This window comes from Eumetopias jubatus, unplaced genomic scaffold, assembly GCF_037043125.1.
Source record: "Eumetopias jubatus isolate StellerSeaLion01/CBP00866 unplaced genomic scaffold, mEumJub1_p1.0 scaffold_12, whole genome shotgun sequence".
NCBI lineage: Eukaryota > Metazoa > Chordata > Mammalia > Carnivora > Otariidae > Eumetopias > Eumetopias jubatus.
In genome coordinates, this window is record NW_028274818.1 from 29,248,084 (window position 1) to 29,264,853 (window position 16,770).

The 16,770-nt window shown below is 55.9% G+C and overlaps 2 protein-coding genes across 4 annotated transcripts in view; one reads left to right on the forward strand and one right to left on the reverse strand.

Moving 5' to 3' along the window:
- KIF21B (kinesin family member 21B) overlaps nucleotides 1-6,627 on the forward strand; it is a 50,455-nt gene extending 43,828 nt beyond the window's left edge. For all 3 annotated transcript variants that reach the window (XM_028120298.2, XM_028120299.2, XM_028120300.2), the window contains 3 exons: nucleotides 516-686; nucleotides 1,203-1,402; nucleotides 2,523-6,627. In XM_028120298.2, the coding sequence (XP_027976099.1) occupies nucleotides 516-686; nucleotides 1,203-1,402; nucleotides 2,523-2,577 (426 nt within the window). In that variant the 3' untranslated portion in view covers nucleotides 2,578-6,627. The remainder of the gene's footprint in view (nucleotides 1-515; nucleotides 687-1,202; nucleotides 1,403-2,522) is intronic.
- Nucleotides 6,628-10,765: 4,138 nt separating this feature from the next.
- Nucleotides 10,766-16,770, reverse strand: part of LOC114221901 (maestro heat-like repeat-containing protein family member 7) — a 29,749-nt gene continuing 23,744 nt past the window's right edge. The window contains exons 19-22 of the mRNA XM_088016655.1: nucleotides 16,001-16,102; nucleotides 12,522-12,624; nucleotides 11,867-11,926; nucleotides 10,766-11,014 (exon numbers count right to left, since the gene is read on the reverse strand). Of these exons, the coding sequence (XP_087872781.1) occupies nucleotides 10,869-11,014; nucleotides 11,867-11,926; nucleotides 12,522-12,624; nucleotides 16,001-16,102 (411 nt within the window). The 3' untranslated portion in view covers nucleotides 10,766-10,868. The remainder of the gene's footprint in view (nucleotides 11,015-11,866; nucleotides 11,927-12,521; nucleotides 12,625-16,000; nucleotides 16,103-16,770) is intronic.

Consider the following 16,770-nt stretch of genomic DNA (forward strand, 5'->3'; position numbering starts at 1 on the left):
AATGCGAACAAAACACAAAGGATAGCAAACAACACTAATTCCGTTTGCTCCCCGATTATGTCATTGCAAACCACATGGACACAGTCAGAAACTGGGAAGTAGAGAAACAGAGGGTGGTTGGTATGATAATGTTTGTGTTTCAAGTACAAGTAATATTATATTAATTTAAAAATAAAAGCAATTGAAAAGGAGGTTCACACCCCAAACCTACCTTTCTCCATATGAGCTGCATGTTGAGCTGTGGGGTCACCCCCTGCATTAACTTGTTAAGCCAGTCTGCCCCAGTCCCCTTAGGAAGGGTCAAGACCCAAGCCTTCAGAGTCCTCTATCCCCGGAAGCAGTGCCCCTCCAGGAGCCCTCTCCTGCTGGAGAAGCTCCTCTCCCCCAGGCCCGGGGCTGCCAGCCTGGGTCAGGCCGCTGGGTCCGCCGGCTCCTGGGGACCACCGTGCTGTGTGTGGCCCTGGTGCTCCCCCCTTCTCTCTCAGGCTCTCCCTACCAGTCTTTTCCTCCCGCAGATGTTCGAGTTGGGTGAGTGTGTGACGGGCACCATTGGCCCCACCCACAACTTTGAACCCCCGCACTATGATGGCATCGAGTGTCTTGCCATCCAGGGAGATGTCCTATTCAGTGGCTCCCGGGACAATGGCATCAAGAAGTGGGACCTGGAGCAGCAGGAGCTCATCCAGGTGCGGTGGGCGGGAGGGGAGGGGTGGGCTAGGGTAAGGCCATTCCCCAGTGCAGGCAGGGCCTTGGGGACCTAGGGTCTTGGGCCAGAGCTCCCCCAGCCTGCCTATTCTCCACCCTCTTCCGCTTTGTGTCCATTCCCCTGCAGCCTCCCCTGTACTCTCCCGTATGCAGCTGCTTTCTGGAAAGGGGCTGCTTTTAGCCCCCAGGTTTGAACTCGAAAGCTCAGCCACTCACTGTGTTCCCTTTCCTGGAGCGTTTGCCCCTGCGAGGCCTGAAGGGTTCTCCACCAGTGCAGGATCTTAGGTTTGCCTCGGAGTAGGAGACCAAAGGACCTCTCTCTGGGCCCCTGCAGTCCCCAGCGTGGGCCCGCCCAGCCCACCTCCTGGACAGTGCTCTGCCAGTCTGCCTGCCCAGGGACCCCAGAGGCAGAGGGGAGCCTGGTAGCTGCCTTTCTTGTGCGCAGTGTCCCCTCCCAGCACTGCCCCCAGGCCTCACTGGCTCTGCTCCTCCCACAGCAAATCCCCAATGCACACAAGGACTGGGTGTGTGCCCTGGCCTTTGTCCCGGGCCGCCCCATGCTGCTGAGCGCCTGCCGTGCGGGCGTCATCAAGGTCTGGAACGTGGATAATTTCACGCCCATTGGCGAGATCAGGGGCCACGACAGCCCCATCAATGCCATCTGCACCAACGCCAAGCACATCTTCACTGCTTCCAGGTGGGTGTCAGGCAGAGAGGTCTGTGTGTGTCCCCCGCCCCTCTCCCTGGTGTGGGCAGAGCAGGCCGGGGGGCCTTGGGGCCCCTGCAGTTGTCCCAACAGGCTCGGCTCATGGAGTAGACCCCTCGGCGCCTGCTAGCCTGCGCTAGTGCTGTAGGAGTGCCCGCCAGGGGCCGGGGAGCAGGAAGGTGCCGGGCCCCGGGTCAGGACTCACCCACCTGTCTGCAGGCCTTTCCTGCCCCTCCCACAGCCGCCCCCCGCCCCGCCCCCGTCCACGTATCTCAGACCACAGAGCAGCCCTGCCCCCCCTCCGGACCCGCCTCTCTCCGGCCCCAGCTCAGGTCCCCATCCAGGGGACGCCCAGGCCTCTGCCCCACGGGGGAGCTCCTCAGAGGGGTCTCTTCTTTTTCCTTCACATCCGACCATATCCCTTCTCTCCTCCCTTTCCCTCCCCATCTCCTCCTGCCTCTCCTCTGTGCCTCTCTGCCTCTCTCCCCCAACAGTGACTGCCGGGTAAAGGTGTGGAATTACGTCCCCGGACTCACCCCCTGCCTTCCTCGCCGAGTCCTGGCCATAAAGGGCCGAGCCACCACCCTGCCCTGACCCTCCCCTCCCGCCTCCTCTGTTATTCTCCCCTCTTTCCTCTTCCCTCTCTTTCTCCACTTCGGTCTGAGCTGCTTCTCAACGGTATGAGATTATTTTACTCCCCCTCCCCTCCTCTCCCTCACGCCCTGCCTGGCCCGGACTGAATGCCCCGCCTGCCGCTCTTCCTCCCGCCCTCCTCTTCCGAGCATGACCAGCGGGACAAACCCCCAGGAGAGGGGTGCCAGGTGGCAGAAGGCAGAGGGGGGAGCGTCCAGGCCTGGACAAAACAAAACAGCACCAACGAAAACCCACGACGAGAATGCTGTGGGGACTTTAAGACCACAGGCCCTCTCCCTCTGCCCAGCGGCCAGCCACCCCGCCACCCCTGCAGTCTGCCCTCATCCTCAGCAATGCTTGCCCCTGGGCCCCAGCCACATTCGGGGAGCTTGGAGCATCTGGCCCATCCTTTACTTTGGGGGTAGCCAGCCGGGCCCACTTTAAGAGCTGACCAGTCCCTCTCTGTCCTCCACCCCAGTGACCTGACAGTGAAGTTCTGGAGCGTGCGGCGGTTACCTGGTGGCCCACCCTAGGAGCACACAGCGGTCCTCACCCTGGCTGTCTTTCAGAGGATGGCCCCCAGACCCTCGGCCCCCCGGCAGCCTGGACGGCACAGAAGGGAAGCTGTGGTTTGACGGGGCCAACTGCCCTGGGGACGGAGGGTTTGGGCCTCAGCTGTGGCCCCTCTCCTGCTCTCCTGCCTCTCCCTTGACCTTCCCATGGGATACTGTACCCCCTGCCTCCTGGGTTGGGGTGGGGGGAGAGAGGTTGGGGAGGAATTTAAGCTGTGAAGCCAAAGGGCATTTTCCCCGCTCACTTCTCCCCCTGCAGCCCCTCGGGCTCCCCTTGCCCTCCCCTCTGGCCACATCTTCTCCTTCTGAGCTGGCCATGCCCTTCCTTAAGCCTCTGGCCCAGTCGTAGGGACCTGCAGGGGAGGCGAGGCGTCCCCAGCCCCTGCCCTGCCCCTCTGATGAACAGGCCTCCCCTGCTATCCCCTAATCCAGCCTTTGGAGCCACTGCACCTGCCTCTGAGCCCAAAATGATAGTCCTCAGGTAACCATGGAAACCAGGTGTTGGCAGCTGGGCCCTGCAGCTGACCCTAAGCCCCTTGGCCACCAACAGCCATTCCCAGTTGACCCCAGCCATCCCTTGGGGTCCCTTTCTAATGGGGCCAAGGTAGAGCTGCTAGAAAAATTCCTTTGGGGAGATGGTCAGAAATACTTCAGCTATTTATTATTATTTTTTTTATTTTTACTTTTTGCTGTTGCCTCCTGGAAACTGACTTGAAGTTTCTCCCCAAATGTTCTTTCCCTCAGCACTCGGGGGCCAGGAATCCCAAAGGGAATCTGCCCAACCAGCCTTCCAGGGCCACCTCCTCTGTTCGCTTTGCAGCTCGGGCCCATCCCCAGCATTGCCCCCAGGGACCATTCTAGTGCACCCCTGACCTCTAGGCCGCCTGATGCTTCAGTGCCTTCCTCCACCCCGGGGCCTGGCACCTATGCTGGGCAGCCTTACACCAGCCATGCCCGCGGGCACCACACGTGTCTTTGCACTCATGGGGTCCCGTGCCCGCTGCCCCGAGAAGGCAGGGGAGCTCCACCCCACAGCCCAGGGCCAGGGCCCCCCCCCTTCCCAGAGTCCTGTGTGGGCCAAGTAGGAAGCAGCTCAGAGAATTGTGTCTACCAGGATGGCTTGGTGAGGCTGGCCCAGCCCCCTCCCCAGCTCACCTGTATTTTCACCCCAACAGGGCCGGGAGTCCTTCCGGCCTCTTTCTCTCTGGTTTTTCAGGAGACACATTTTCAAGCCTTAAAGCTGGCATGGGGCAAGAGGCCCTCCCGTTTTAGATTAGCGGCGAAGAAGGAATTCATTGAGTTTCTTTTTTGCCATGGGGCTGTGGACTCAGGGCCCTGGGATGTGGTTAAATCCGTGTTCTAGCGCCCCCTGTTGGGGAAATTCTGAATTTACAGGGCCGGGCCTCGGGAGGAGTCCCAGGACATCCCCCTGCCCCAACCTATCCACAGTGTTTTTCCAATGCTTAACTGGTCCTGTGCTTCCTGTCCTCGGTCTGGTAGCCAGGAGCCCCAACTCTGTTCTGAGATATGCAGTGACTTTTAGACCTTCCAGAGGTAGCTCTGGGTTTGTCCTCTGTGCCTCTGCCTTTTTGGCCAGGGGATTGGAGCCCCCCCGTGTGGCCCCAGTGTGGCACACAGGGCAGAGGAGGATGTCCTAGCAGCGAAAGGGAAAAACACCTGCTGGGGCCTGAGTGCCCAGCCCTGCTTCCCCCCTGTTCTGAGCAGCCCCTGCTGGCCCTGGCGGTGGAGTCTGGGTAAGCTGATGTGTGCAGGAAGCACGCATTCTGGAATACTGGCCTCCTGGAGCCTAGGACAGTCAGTCTGCGATGGCTGGAAATCCCTCCTCCTTCAGCCGGCCCAGGGGGGGCCCGGCCGCTCCCTCGGCCACGTGGAAGCAAGCGTCTCTTCCCCTCCCCATCCTTCTCCCCACCTGATCAGAAAGCTTCAACCTTGCAACCTGTAAGACTCTGTCTGCATGACTGTTTACAAACCGTAGAAACACAAAAGACTGCGCTGCCCCCATGGGTCGGCGCTGCCCCAGCCCGGGGAACGGTACTGTAGCTGCAAGGCCCGTTCTTGCGCGAGATGTGACCTTACGGCCTGCGAGAGGTGCTCAGCATCATTGCCCACTTTCTGCTGTTTCTGATGGGTCAGCTACCTCATGGCAGGCCGGCTCTGCTGTCCTGGCGAGTATCATTGACTCTAAACTTGAAGTCCCTCGGGAGCCCTGAGCCCTTCCAAAAGCTGTGCTCCAAGAGTGTTGGAGTCTCTGCCTACTCCTTCAGGGATGTCCAAGGTACATAGTTAGGGGGCAGGCCCCCAGCATCCTAAAGGTTGGAAGCACAAAATGGTTGTGATTTGAGCACAAATAGCAAGGCTTGTGGCAGGTGGCCTGGGCAGACCTGGGTCCAGGGGGCTCATCCCAGCTTGGTTCTGTCCACAGTTAGACCGAGTATGCCCAGGTCTGGGAGGGCGTTTCCTCGCTCAGACCAGGGCTCAGCCCATGACTTGCCCTGATACTGGAGGGTTCGTCATACTACTTACTTTTCTTTGCCCATCTGCAGACTTGAGCCAGGGCCAACGCCGGCCCGGCCACATTAGAAGGCGAGGGCCCAGGCGTTAGCTCCCTCTCTCGACCCCACACCCCCCAAGTCTTTAAATGCCTGAGCCCAGGCTGGGTCCCAGCCCTACTGGGCCTAAGGAGCCCAGAGCCACATTCCCTGTCCCCAGGGCTGAGCCCCCCCTTGAATGCTTTTGAAGCTGACTGCCTGTGGCCCTGCTCAGCATAGTCCCCGGCCGGGCTCTGTTCTCAGTATTAATCAGTTCAGTGTTCGCTCTCATGTGAGTAGCTGATCGCTCCACGACAGCCAGAATTCCCCAAGGTAGCACCTGGAGTTGCCTTTGGAGATGGCCAAGGAAGAGGAAAGGCACACCCAGGCCTTTGAGGTGGTCAGGGTGCCTCTGTGGGTTTGGGAAGGGACATCTGCGGATCTGGGAGTGGTCTCCCTACCCCTCCACCATCACTACAGCTCCAACCCTCTCTTGTTTGGCCCTGCTGCCCACCTGGGGCAGTGTCGCCTGGGCAGAGGGCAGTTTAAAGCACAAAACCGCCGTAGGGAAGACCGTGGCTGGGACTTTCCCACGACACCCAGTGTGGCAGAGACGTGGGCAGGCTGTGGCTGTGAAGTTAGAAATGCTCTCTTCCCTCACGTAGACCACCCCAACTCTCGGGGGCATCCTCTGATGCGGTCTGGGCCAGGCGTGGGCACAGCCCCCGGCCTGTTCAGCCCCGGCCTGAGCCCAGCATCTTCACCATCACGTTTGTGGGGGCAGGGCCTGCCCTGCAAGAGCAGTGAGTTTCTTCCCACCCAGCGGCTCGAACGTGTGGCATCTGCCCGTTTGCCATCCCAAACAGGAAACTGCTTACCGCTGTCTTAGCTTAGCCCAGAATCCTGGCCCAGCCTCAGGAGCCAGGGCATGGCCAGTGGCCCCACCGGCCTTCCTGAGCCTGGCCTTACTCTCCTGGTTCCCAGGATCCCTCACAGCCCTCTTATGTGCACGGACAGAATCTACAAGGAAAATTCTGTTTTCTATGGCATCTTCATTCTAGCCCCCACGCCCTGCCCAGCCCCAGCACTCCGATGAGCCCCCAACCCTTAGCATACTCTGGTCCAGGTTTTTGAACCCTTGTCCCGAGGGCTTTGCAGGGAAGTGGGAACTACTCCAAGAAGAGCCAAGGGTCAGAGAAGACCCCTGAAGTGAATCGGGGCCCCGCCCTGCCCACCAGCTCTTTTCTAGGGATCACCCCCTGCCCAGGCTGCAGGGTCTCGTGTGGCTTATGCCCTCCTCGCTATGCGGCTATAGCACAAGATGTATATATGTTTTGTACTTCTGCCGATGGTTGTACATAGTGTACGAAAGTTATTTAAGCCTCATGCTGTACATTTCTGTTCCTAGACTGGACGTGTGTGTTCTAAGAAGTTGTCATAAATAAAACCCGAATGACCATTATCTGTTGTGGTGCGGCTCCTGAGAGCTGCCAGCTTTTGGCTGGTGGCCCTTCTCTGAGGTGGGAGGTTGGTGCTGGGGCAGGTGGGGTGGGCCCCTGGGGCTGGGGCCCAGCCTGATGAGAATCTTCTGGGCTGTGAGTTTGGGGCTTGCTCAATGAGAAAGCAGTGTTGAGAGTGTTGCATTCCCTGCAGACTCTCTCTGTTGTCCCCTGGGACGGGTACTTTAGCTGGAAGAGGGCACCAGCACTTAATGAGCACCCACTGTATTCCAGGCACTATTTCAGGTATCTTTCCTTGGATCTTCACTCCCTCTGTGTGATAGGTGGTGCTCTCATTTTCTGAAATGGGCAAAGCCTCAGAGAGGAAGTGACGTGTCCAGGATCAGTGCTAGTGAGGACTGTAACCCAGACCTGCCCGACCATAGCACCCATGTCCTTTCACGGACATAGCAAGTGCCTTTTCCAGAGCCTGGAGGACACCGTGCATGATGCATACCAGATATACTTCCTTCCCTTGCCACTTACGAAGAGAAGACAGAAATATGAAAAGTTCATAGAAAAAACAGCTCCACAGTGGTCTTGATTTTTGTTTCTAGATCAGTGCTTTTCCATCTTTAAAAACTCCTATTCCCTTTTTTTCCTAAGGCCCTAAAAATGCTGTCTCCGCCTATTAGTCTCATTATTTTCAACATAAAAGTAGGTCTAAGGGGATGCCAAGCAAACCCGTAATGTGCTCTTCTCCCCAGAAGACACGGGATTGTTCCTGGACAACTGAGCTACTCTCATGCTCATAACTCAGTATATTTGACCTGGTGCTACTGTTTTTCAGGAATCCGTGGCTCCCATATAATTTTAGATTGCACTTCATCCAGAATTCACTGTGTCTCCGAGGCCTCGTGGCGCCAGTGAACCAATGTTAGCTCTGCATGCAAGTGTCTAGTTTGTCAGGTTTCATTTTCGAGAAAACATTTTTAATAAAAGTTTGATTGAGATATAATTCCCATACCATAAAGCCCACCCTCTTTTCTGTCTTAGGCTAATGATCTCATTCTGGTTATTTCCATATTCCCTCCCAGTGCCTTGTGGTGACAGATGCTGAACAGACACTGAATGAGTACATGAATGAGTGAAGGAAGTAAGGAAAGAATAGGCATGTTTGGAGGTGGTGAATTATGAAATGTCACTAAATAACGAAGTTTTCCTGTACGGAGTTGTCACCTTCCCTTTCGATAACCACAGCTCACATCCCTCAACTCCTGGAGATTCTGGCCCATCCCTGGGCATCGTGGCCTCTGGGGGACCATCTGCGTCTTTATCACCAGCCAAGACCATCTTGGAAGCTTTACTTTCTGGTTTTTGTAAGGTGAACACAATAGGGTCTCTCTGCTGTGTTTTCCAAATATGAAACCAAGTTGCTCTGTCAACCTACACAGTCCTTGCTGCTTATCTAGACCTACAGCTATTGGCTGTTGACAGGTGACCCAGCCGGTGAATTCTGTGGGTCTGTAGGAGGCAGACGTCATCGTGGGTTGGAGGTGGGAGGCTCCCCGGGGGAGGTTCCACCCAAGAGGCTCCTGGTCCTCAAACAGAAGGGTGTTAGCAAGTGAAAGGGGACCCTGAGCCGCAGAGGGGGGACACAGGTGGGCAGAATTGCCCTGATCTCCCCCGAGGCCCTCCAGCAGGTGCTGGAACCTCCCCGCCCTGGGAAGCAGGGGTGGCTTCTGAGGGCGGTTGTTTTTGGCTGGCTGGCTGAGCCTTGCCCACGCCGCTCTCCATGCCCCACCCTCCCGCCTGGTCTGGTCCCACCCTTCCTCTCCACAGGTCCTTTTACGTAGGATCCCACCCTACAGACAGAGCCCACTGTTGACCACAGACGTGACAGCTGGGCGTGGCCAGCTGCAGGCCTGTGGGGGTGTGGGTAAAAACCAGAAAATAGAGGCCCAGGAGCTGTTGACCTTATCAGGAGCCCGGCCTTGGGACGGACTCCAGCCAACTGGTTCTACCTTGCAACTGTGCCCCTCCCCTTCCCTGCAGAGGGTTTGCCATAGAAGGTGGCCTTTCCAAACTCAGGTCACCCTGAAGATGCCAAAGCGCTGAGGGGTAGGGAGGCAGGAACACCAGGTGAAAGGATCTTGTTCTTTTGTCCTTTCGTGGGATTTGGTTTTCCCCCCAAATTATAAGAGTGGTATCTACTTATTAAAGGAAATTTGGAAACCAAACAGTGTGAAGGAGAGAAATACTATTTAGGTTGTACCAGCACCTCTCAGAATTCGATGGGAGTGATTTTTTTTTTTAAAGATTCTATTTATTTATTTGACGAGAGACAGGGAGAGCGTGAGCACAAGCAGGGGGAGTGGGGGAGGGAGAAGAAGGCTCCCCGCTGAGCAGGGAGCCCGATGCGGGGCTTGATGCCAGGACCCTGGGATCATGACCTGAGCCGAAGGCAGACACTTAACGACTGAGCCACCCAGGCGCCCCTGATGGGAGTCATTTAATTGTCAACCTGGGTGGCATCATCAAGGATGGTTTTTTCCAACCCTCTCAGTTTACAGGTGAGAGGAACTGAGGCCCAGAGGAGCCAACAGACTTGGCCATGATCCTACCGGGACAGAGATTCCTTCCCCCCATGTGGTCTCTTCCCATCGTGCCTCTTAAACTTGGCTTGACCAGCCTGAGGGGGGGGTGATGGGGGGGCACCAGAACAGTCTCTGAAGTGGGCCCTCTCCTGACAGATGGACCTGACTGTGCTTCGGAGGGCAGGGAAGGGAACATGAGTGCACCACTGTCTTGTGCTTTCCTCACTCACCTCCATCTGTAAAGGGGTCCGCTCGTGGCGGACCCAGAGGCCAGGCCAAGGCCCGTGCGTGAGAAGAGCCTCCCGGCCAATGCAGACATCCGTGTGGGCTTTAACGCTGCCTGCCACTGAGGTTTGCGAGTGGGACCAGGTGACACCAGCGGCTGCACCCAGGTGGAGATAGCACTGCGAGGAGCGTGGCCGCCGCAGAGAGGGAGGCAGGTGGCAGTGGGCAGGATGAGCGAGGGGAGAACTCCACATGTCCCTGGGGGCTTGCATGCAGGCGGCAGAGGCTGGGCACTGCAGGGCAAGAACCCGAGCTCCGTCCAAGTTCGAGCAGGTTTGACCATGGGGGAGCCTACATTTTAGGACATTGGTCACTGCCCCTGTCCCCAGAGGGGCCTGGCTGACTGAAGGTCAGGTGACTTCAGAAGCGGGTGGAGGGTGGGCGGTGGCGTAGGAGCCGCAAATGACCCTGCTTAGACCTGAGGATAAACTTCCCAGACTGGGGGCGCCTGGGTGGCTCAGTTGGTTAAGCGACTGCCTTCGGCTCAGGTCATGATTCTGGAGTCCCAGGATCGAGTCCCGCATCGGGCTCCCTACTCGGCAGGGAGTCTGCTTCTCCCTCTGACCCTCTTCCCTCTCGTGCTCTCTCTCATTCTCTCTCTCTCAAATAAATAAATAAAATCTTAAAAAAAAAAAAAAAAAAAACTTCCCAGACTGTGGGAAGGCCCTGGGTTAGACAGGTCCCGGGGAGATGGTCCTCAGCCAGCTCAGCCGTTGGAGTAGGAGGAGGAAACATCTGGCTCTCTAGATACACGGTGGCCGAGCTTCTGATGTCACCTGGGCTGTGGTTTGGGCTGCGCAAAAGGACAGCCACGCCAGTGTTTTTACAGAGCCGCCCTGTTCGTGACGGGTGGTAGCCAAACTCTCTGATCTCCCGGGATATTTTATGAGCTGCCTAATGCCCTTTGGTAAATCACTGCCCTGCTTAAACCTGCCAGAGGGGACTCTGTCACCCGCCACCGGGAGCCCTGCCCAGCACAGCTAGAGTCTAGAGCACCTTGCGTGTCCCAGGACTCCCCTTCCCCCCAGTCTGTGGTTCAGGCTGATGGTCAGAGTCCCCACGCTCCGGCCTCCGATCCCCTGGCTACACGGGAGAAGGGCATGTGGTGGGGGCGGGGCGGGGGGGTGGAGCTGGGAGAGGCCAGCCTGGACCAGGCGGTCGGTCGCCGCAGAGGAAGCTGCTCACAGTGAATGGCCCTGCCCCGTAGAACAAAGTGGAAAGGCCAGGAAGCACCAACTCCACAGAAGCTCATGCTTCTTCCTTTTATTGCAAAGGGTCTGCGGGGACACACATCCACTTCTCGGGTGGGGCTCGGGAGCCTGGCCCCCCTGTCACAGTTGTCACTGTCACATCCGCCCTGGCCAGGCCCCAAGGACGCAGGCTCAGGAGTAGCCCTTTCGAGGCCTCCTGCTACAGAAGCAGGAGGTAGGGGTGTTGACCAGCAGCTTCTGGGCTTCCAGGATGTAGAGGGTCTGAGTGGCAAGGCAGCTGACCATGGGGTCGGGGTCTTCCCGCATGGACCTTAGGGCTGCAACACGGAGGCCGCTGAGGGGCTTGGAACGAAGCAAGGCTGCTGGGCTGGGCGCGAGGCCTGGGGCCCGCCGGCGGGCCCATGAGGTTGGCTGGCAGACGGGGCAGCGCAGCGGGAGGGGGACTGGCGGCTTTTAAAATACGAGCAAGAATTCCCACTGGGAGGCCACCCTGCTCAGTGGCAAGCAGGACGACGTACTCGCCCGGGGCTCAGGGAGACGGGAGGCCGGCTGCCTCCTGTCCTGCCTCCACAACCAAACTTTTCGGCCCCCTCCGCCACCCCCCGGCCTGATCCGCCTCTGCCCTCCTCTTTTCCAGAGAATAGCTATGGGTGAAGTGCTCTGGCTTCGCAGAGAGCTACAGTCAGGGATTTGGGCAGTAGCAGGGGACGCAGCAGCGCGGGGATAGGGTGCTTGAGACAGGACAGAGGGAAAGGGAAAACATGGCGTTGGTGGGGTGGGGGGCAGCAGGTCTCAGCGGGACGGCGGAGAAGACGTGGACTATAGCGGGAGCGGTCCTGGCGGCTCCACAAGGGAAGGGCTGGGAACCCCTGTGTCCCCCAAGTGAGAAAAAAGTTGGATGGCCCTCCTATCAAGAGTTCCAGGAACTGTAATGGCTGCTGAACGGCCTGGAGTTCAACGGGGGTGAGGGTCAGTGAGGGAACATGAGGAGCGGGAGGGCTCTGGCCGACGCCCCAAAGCTAAAGGCCTTAAAGACGAGCCTCCCTCTTCATTCTTTCCAGGGAGCATTTTTGTCAGCCACATGCCCATTTTCCCTCATTTCTGAGACTTCCCCACCAGCACCAGGAGCCTTAAAAGCTGCAAGGAGTCGTGACTGGGTTGCCACTCACCTGCGTATACTTCCTCAATGTCACCGGCCTCTTCCGCGTCGAGGGTTTGGATGATCTGGCCTACAGGGGCACACAGAGCACCTCAGGGGCCCCGCAGAGGACCACGGGACCCCAGCTGCACCTGCTCTTGTGTCCCTCCCCAAAATACACACCTCCCTCTCGCTCCCCCTAACTGACCTTGTCTAGAGTTTTCCCACAAGTAGAAATTACTTCCCCTTCTCCTCCGAGGGTCATCAGCAAATTGGGCTGGGGGAGGCGGAGGGGGTCCCTCTGCTCTAAAGACACTTTTCCTTGGGGTGACACGAAGCAGTTCCCACCAGCCTCTGAGCGTCATGGGGGAGCCGCGCCCACACCCTGACGCCCCGCCCCTTGGGAGCTTTGCTGGCCTGGCCTGGCAGGACGTGGCCCATTCCACTGTAGGAAAGGTCACCCAACCCAACCAGGAGCCTGCTGCAGAGGGAGGAACAGGTGGAGACAGAGGGGTGGGTGGAGAATATGCGGACTATCGCAGGAACGGTCCTGGGAGCTTCACAGAAAGCCCCTCCACCCTCCAATGTTACCTCAGGCCCTTATATCCCCATGTCGCAAGTCCTCAGGCTGTCTGAAGGATGCTGGGACAAAGACACAGTGGCTCCAAGAAGAGGGAAAGTGGTACCTGCAAACCGTACGGCCGCCTGGCGGATGGGGGCCTGTGGGCTCTTGAAGAGAGTCGTACACTGCTTCAGAAACCAGAGGGCCTTGTTTGCCTCCTGCCGCAGCTGTAAGAGGAGGAGCTGGCTTAGGTAAGGCGCCCACTGTCAGGCCTTCTGCCCCCCTCAGAGACATCAGCTCATGCAAAACCCTGTCAAAACATTCTAGGGGTGCCTGGCTGTCTCACTGGCGGAGCATGCGACTCTTGATCTTGGACTCATGAGTTTGAGCCCCTCCATTGGGTATAGAGATTATTTTTTAAAACAAATTATTTAAACAAAATTCTACACCTCCGTCCCTTCCCACCCCAGCTCCTGAAGTCTTGTTCCCTCCATGAAGCCTTCCTGGATTGACAGGGGGATCACTTTCCAATAGATTCACCCCAATCTTTCGCTCACACATTCCTCCTACTCCCAAGGCTAGAGGAGTGAACCCCGTTGTTTCAATATTGCTTTTGTATGTCTTGGCTTAAAATCTTCAATCTCAAGGTCATTTGTTCTAGGCTGCAATAGAATCAATCATGTCTCCACCCTTCTATTTAAACAGAGCCAAGCAGGGCCACATGTAATTAAGTGTTTTAATACTTTTCTTTCCCTGCCTAGGCATGCACACACTTCATCCAGATTCCCTGCCTTGAAGGTTCTGGGGGGTGACATGTTCTGCCTTTTGCAAAGACCTAACCCCATCCCCTGCGTGTCCCTCCCAGTGACTCTCCTACTCCGCCTTTACACTGCAGCCTGAGTACTCAAACGAGGAGGCTACATCCATGGTTTGTCAAACTTTTTTTGGTAGAACATCTTTTCTTCGAACAAAAATTCTAACTGGAAACCTAAGATTCTGAACCAAAAGAAGTGGGACTGCTCCGGTTGAAGGGCGTGTGAGATGCAGCCCCACCCACTGCTCATCTCCCCCAGGTTTGAAGTTACCCTGAGAAGCCCTTGGATTCTTGCAACCTGGTCTCCTTGCACCATCCTGCTGATCCAGATCTGGCTTCCATGCTCCAAACCCCACACGCACATCCAGCCTTTACCTCCCTGGACTCTCCCTCCTCTCACCACCCGCTGTTGACCACTCATTGCTTCCTGAAACTGTCTTCTTCCTAAATGACCGCCACCCTCCTCTCCTCTTGTTCTTCTATTTCTTGGCCTGGTTTCCTTTCCTAGTCTCCTTCCTGGGAGACTTGGAACTGATGTTTCCTGGGATCCTGATGTCGAACCGCATGCTTCTCCCTCTGTGCAATTCCCTTCAATGAGCCATGGTGGCAACTCAGTGTCCACACATCCGTATCTCCAGCACGGCTCTGTTTGCCAAGCCTCGGTGATTCGGTGGTTATATCTACTTCCAATGGTATAGATCTCCCAAGCTCTACAAACCTGACATGCACAAAATCAAGCCACTATACTATCTTCCTCTCCACACCGGCTCCTCCCTCTGTATTCCTGACCCCAGCCTGTGACACCAGCATTCGCCCAAGTCAGAAACCCAAGAGTTGACCTTTACCTTCACGCTCCACATCAATTAGCTCTCCAGCCCTGGCTCATCCCTCCATGTCTTTGTCTTCATGGCCTCATCTTTTCTCCCTGGATCCTCTCCCTCCAGACCCTAGTCCTGTCCCATGTGAACTTATCCTCCGGTCTGCAACAACAGGTGGTCTGTCTAAAGCACACAGCTGTCTAACCATGGTACCACTGGCGTAGAGCACTTCAGTGGCTCCCTGTTGCCTACAGCGTGAAGTCTTGTGCCTTATTGTGCCCAAACCCTCCCTGCACAGTACAGCCCCAGCTCTTGCTTCCTGCTTCCCAGGTCAAGACTGCATACCTCCAGTTCATGAGCCAAAACCAGCCTGCAGACTTTTTTCATTGGCGCCACACAAATTTTTAAACATTGTAAGTTATTTGCCAAGAAAAATGTGGTAAACTTCACCTAAAATCAGGATTTCCTGCTTGTCTTAACAAAGTGGAAAATCTAGCAACACTGAGCCCGCCCCATTTCAGACTCAATCCATTGGTTCTCAACCCTCTCAGCTGGGGAGTGTACTGTCCCAGGGGAATTATAGAGCTGGGGGGAATGTCTTTGGTTGTCAAAATGATGAGAGGGAGTACACTAATTTCTAATGCCCCATTGCGTATTTGTATCAAAAATCCATTTCTAATCATCTATGCCCAGAACCTGACCCTGTCTTTTATATAAACACAGAATATTTTTTTCACAGTTCAATACACACTCTGGGTTTCCTGGAGATGCATCTACAATATGAAGCAAAGAAAGACTGTCGTTCATGTCATGTAGACCTTCACCAAATATTGTTCATCACTTTGAAAGTCACAACACTAAAGGCCACACTTCTTGTGGCATTTGAGTCCCCAGCACAACAATCCGGTACCATTCTGCATTTGTAATAGGTCAAGTCACGGAGATTCCACAGAGAAGGTCAAGGAGTCAACTACTTCATCGTGTCTTCCAGAGGAATGGGGCCCAGATACGCCCATCTATTATTTATGTTACATTACATTACATTATGTTGTGTTATATCATATTATGTCATGTAGTCATGTCATTTATGTTATATTGTGTCACATACATATTTACACATTATTTTAAAAGTACTTTCATTTCTCCTTTGGAGTTAGGGCATTATGTTTATTTTGGAACTCTGTACAGGTAGATGATATAATCTATGAATTTCATTTTAGGATAAAGGAGGAGTTACTGAGAATGTACTAGAACCAGGCTGTGCGGTGTCTGACCGTGCCAAGAACAGAACAATGTTGTGCAGTGTCCTGACCGTGCTGAGAGGCACTGCCTTCGCTGGACCCCAGACCTTCGATTCCCCTCCAGGGCCACCCAGTATGCTTCTCTGATTAATGTTCCTTCATGGCCTTGTAGGCATTTGAGTTTTCTGCCCCTGCTCGCATGAGTCCAAGCCACTGATAGCTCCCCACACACCAGGCTCTTCTGCCCTTATTTCTCAGGATCAAATTATATAAGATGACGTATGCAAAGTCCCTGGAACGGAGTGAGTGCTTTGTTCCACAGCCCTGTGTATGGCAGCACCTTGGCCTGCACTCCTGATCCCTTCTCTTTGCCTAAGTGATATCCTGCTTTCCATTTCCCCCTCTTCCCAGATGACACCTCCTCCGGGAAGCCTTCCTTCAAGTCCCAGACTGGGCTGGGCACCCCTCCTTTGTACTATGAAGTACATTCCTCTCTTTAAGCCCTCACCACAGTATTCTGAATTTGTCTAGTTGTGTGTCTAGTTCCCCAATTTAGGGAGCAGTGGGAGGGCAGGAACCAGGTCGAGGTGCTGGGCACAAAGTAGATGCTCATTGAGTGTCTCATTATTAAACTGCAGCTGTTGCAAACCCCAGATGCTTCAGGAAACAGACTGCTGGCCGCCCCACCCTCCCTGCATGGAGCAGAATGGTGAGTAAGCTGCCGCCTTACCAGGGCTCTGAGGATAGTCCACACATCTTTCTCGGCAAATATCACTTTGAGCCTTGACCAGCCCAGTATGGCGGCCGTGCGGCAGAGGGCAGGCCGGCAGATCTGGAGAGACAGGAAGGTTCAGCATGGGGAGTTACGGGGACGGGGCTGGGAGAAGACACAGAAGGGCACAAGGAGGGGAGACAAATGGCAGGAAGTCCAATTCTGGAGGGAGGGAAGAGTCCAGGGAACCCCAAGGGACCCAGGGGTGCGGAGAGAGGCGGGGTCCTCTAGGCAGCTTGGCCATGCGTACACCTGTTCCCCACTAAGGAGCAGGTCCAGACGCCTGGTTGTAATGACTTTCCCAGTTGCTGTGGTACGACACTGAGAGCCAGAGCAATGAAACTATCCACCTCCCAGGCTCATGCACCCACCGCATGGCTTCCCACACCCCGAAAACAGTCTCCCTGAAACGGATTTCCCCAAAGACATCCAGCAGCTTCGTCACTTGTGTCCATCAGGGGCCTTGCCCTGGCAAAGTAGCCTCATCTGGAAACCGAGAGTCCTGTTACAAACCACATCAGCCACTTTGCAACTTTCCCCAGCTGCCGTCACATCCCTGGCCCCCCAGAACATGGACCAATTCCAGGCTTTCTCTGTCCTGCTTCATGGGAACCTCTCTGCTGCTGGTGGTGGTGCAGGGTGTTCTCAATTCAGTGCAAAGGAGCATGCGGGGAGCAACTTGGCGGGAAGGCCATGCAGCCAAGGGCAGAGAACCAGGCAGAGGCACT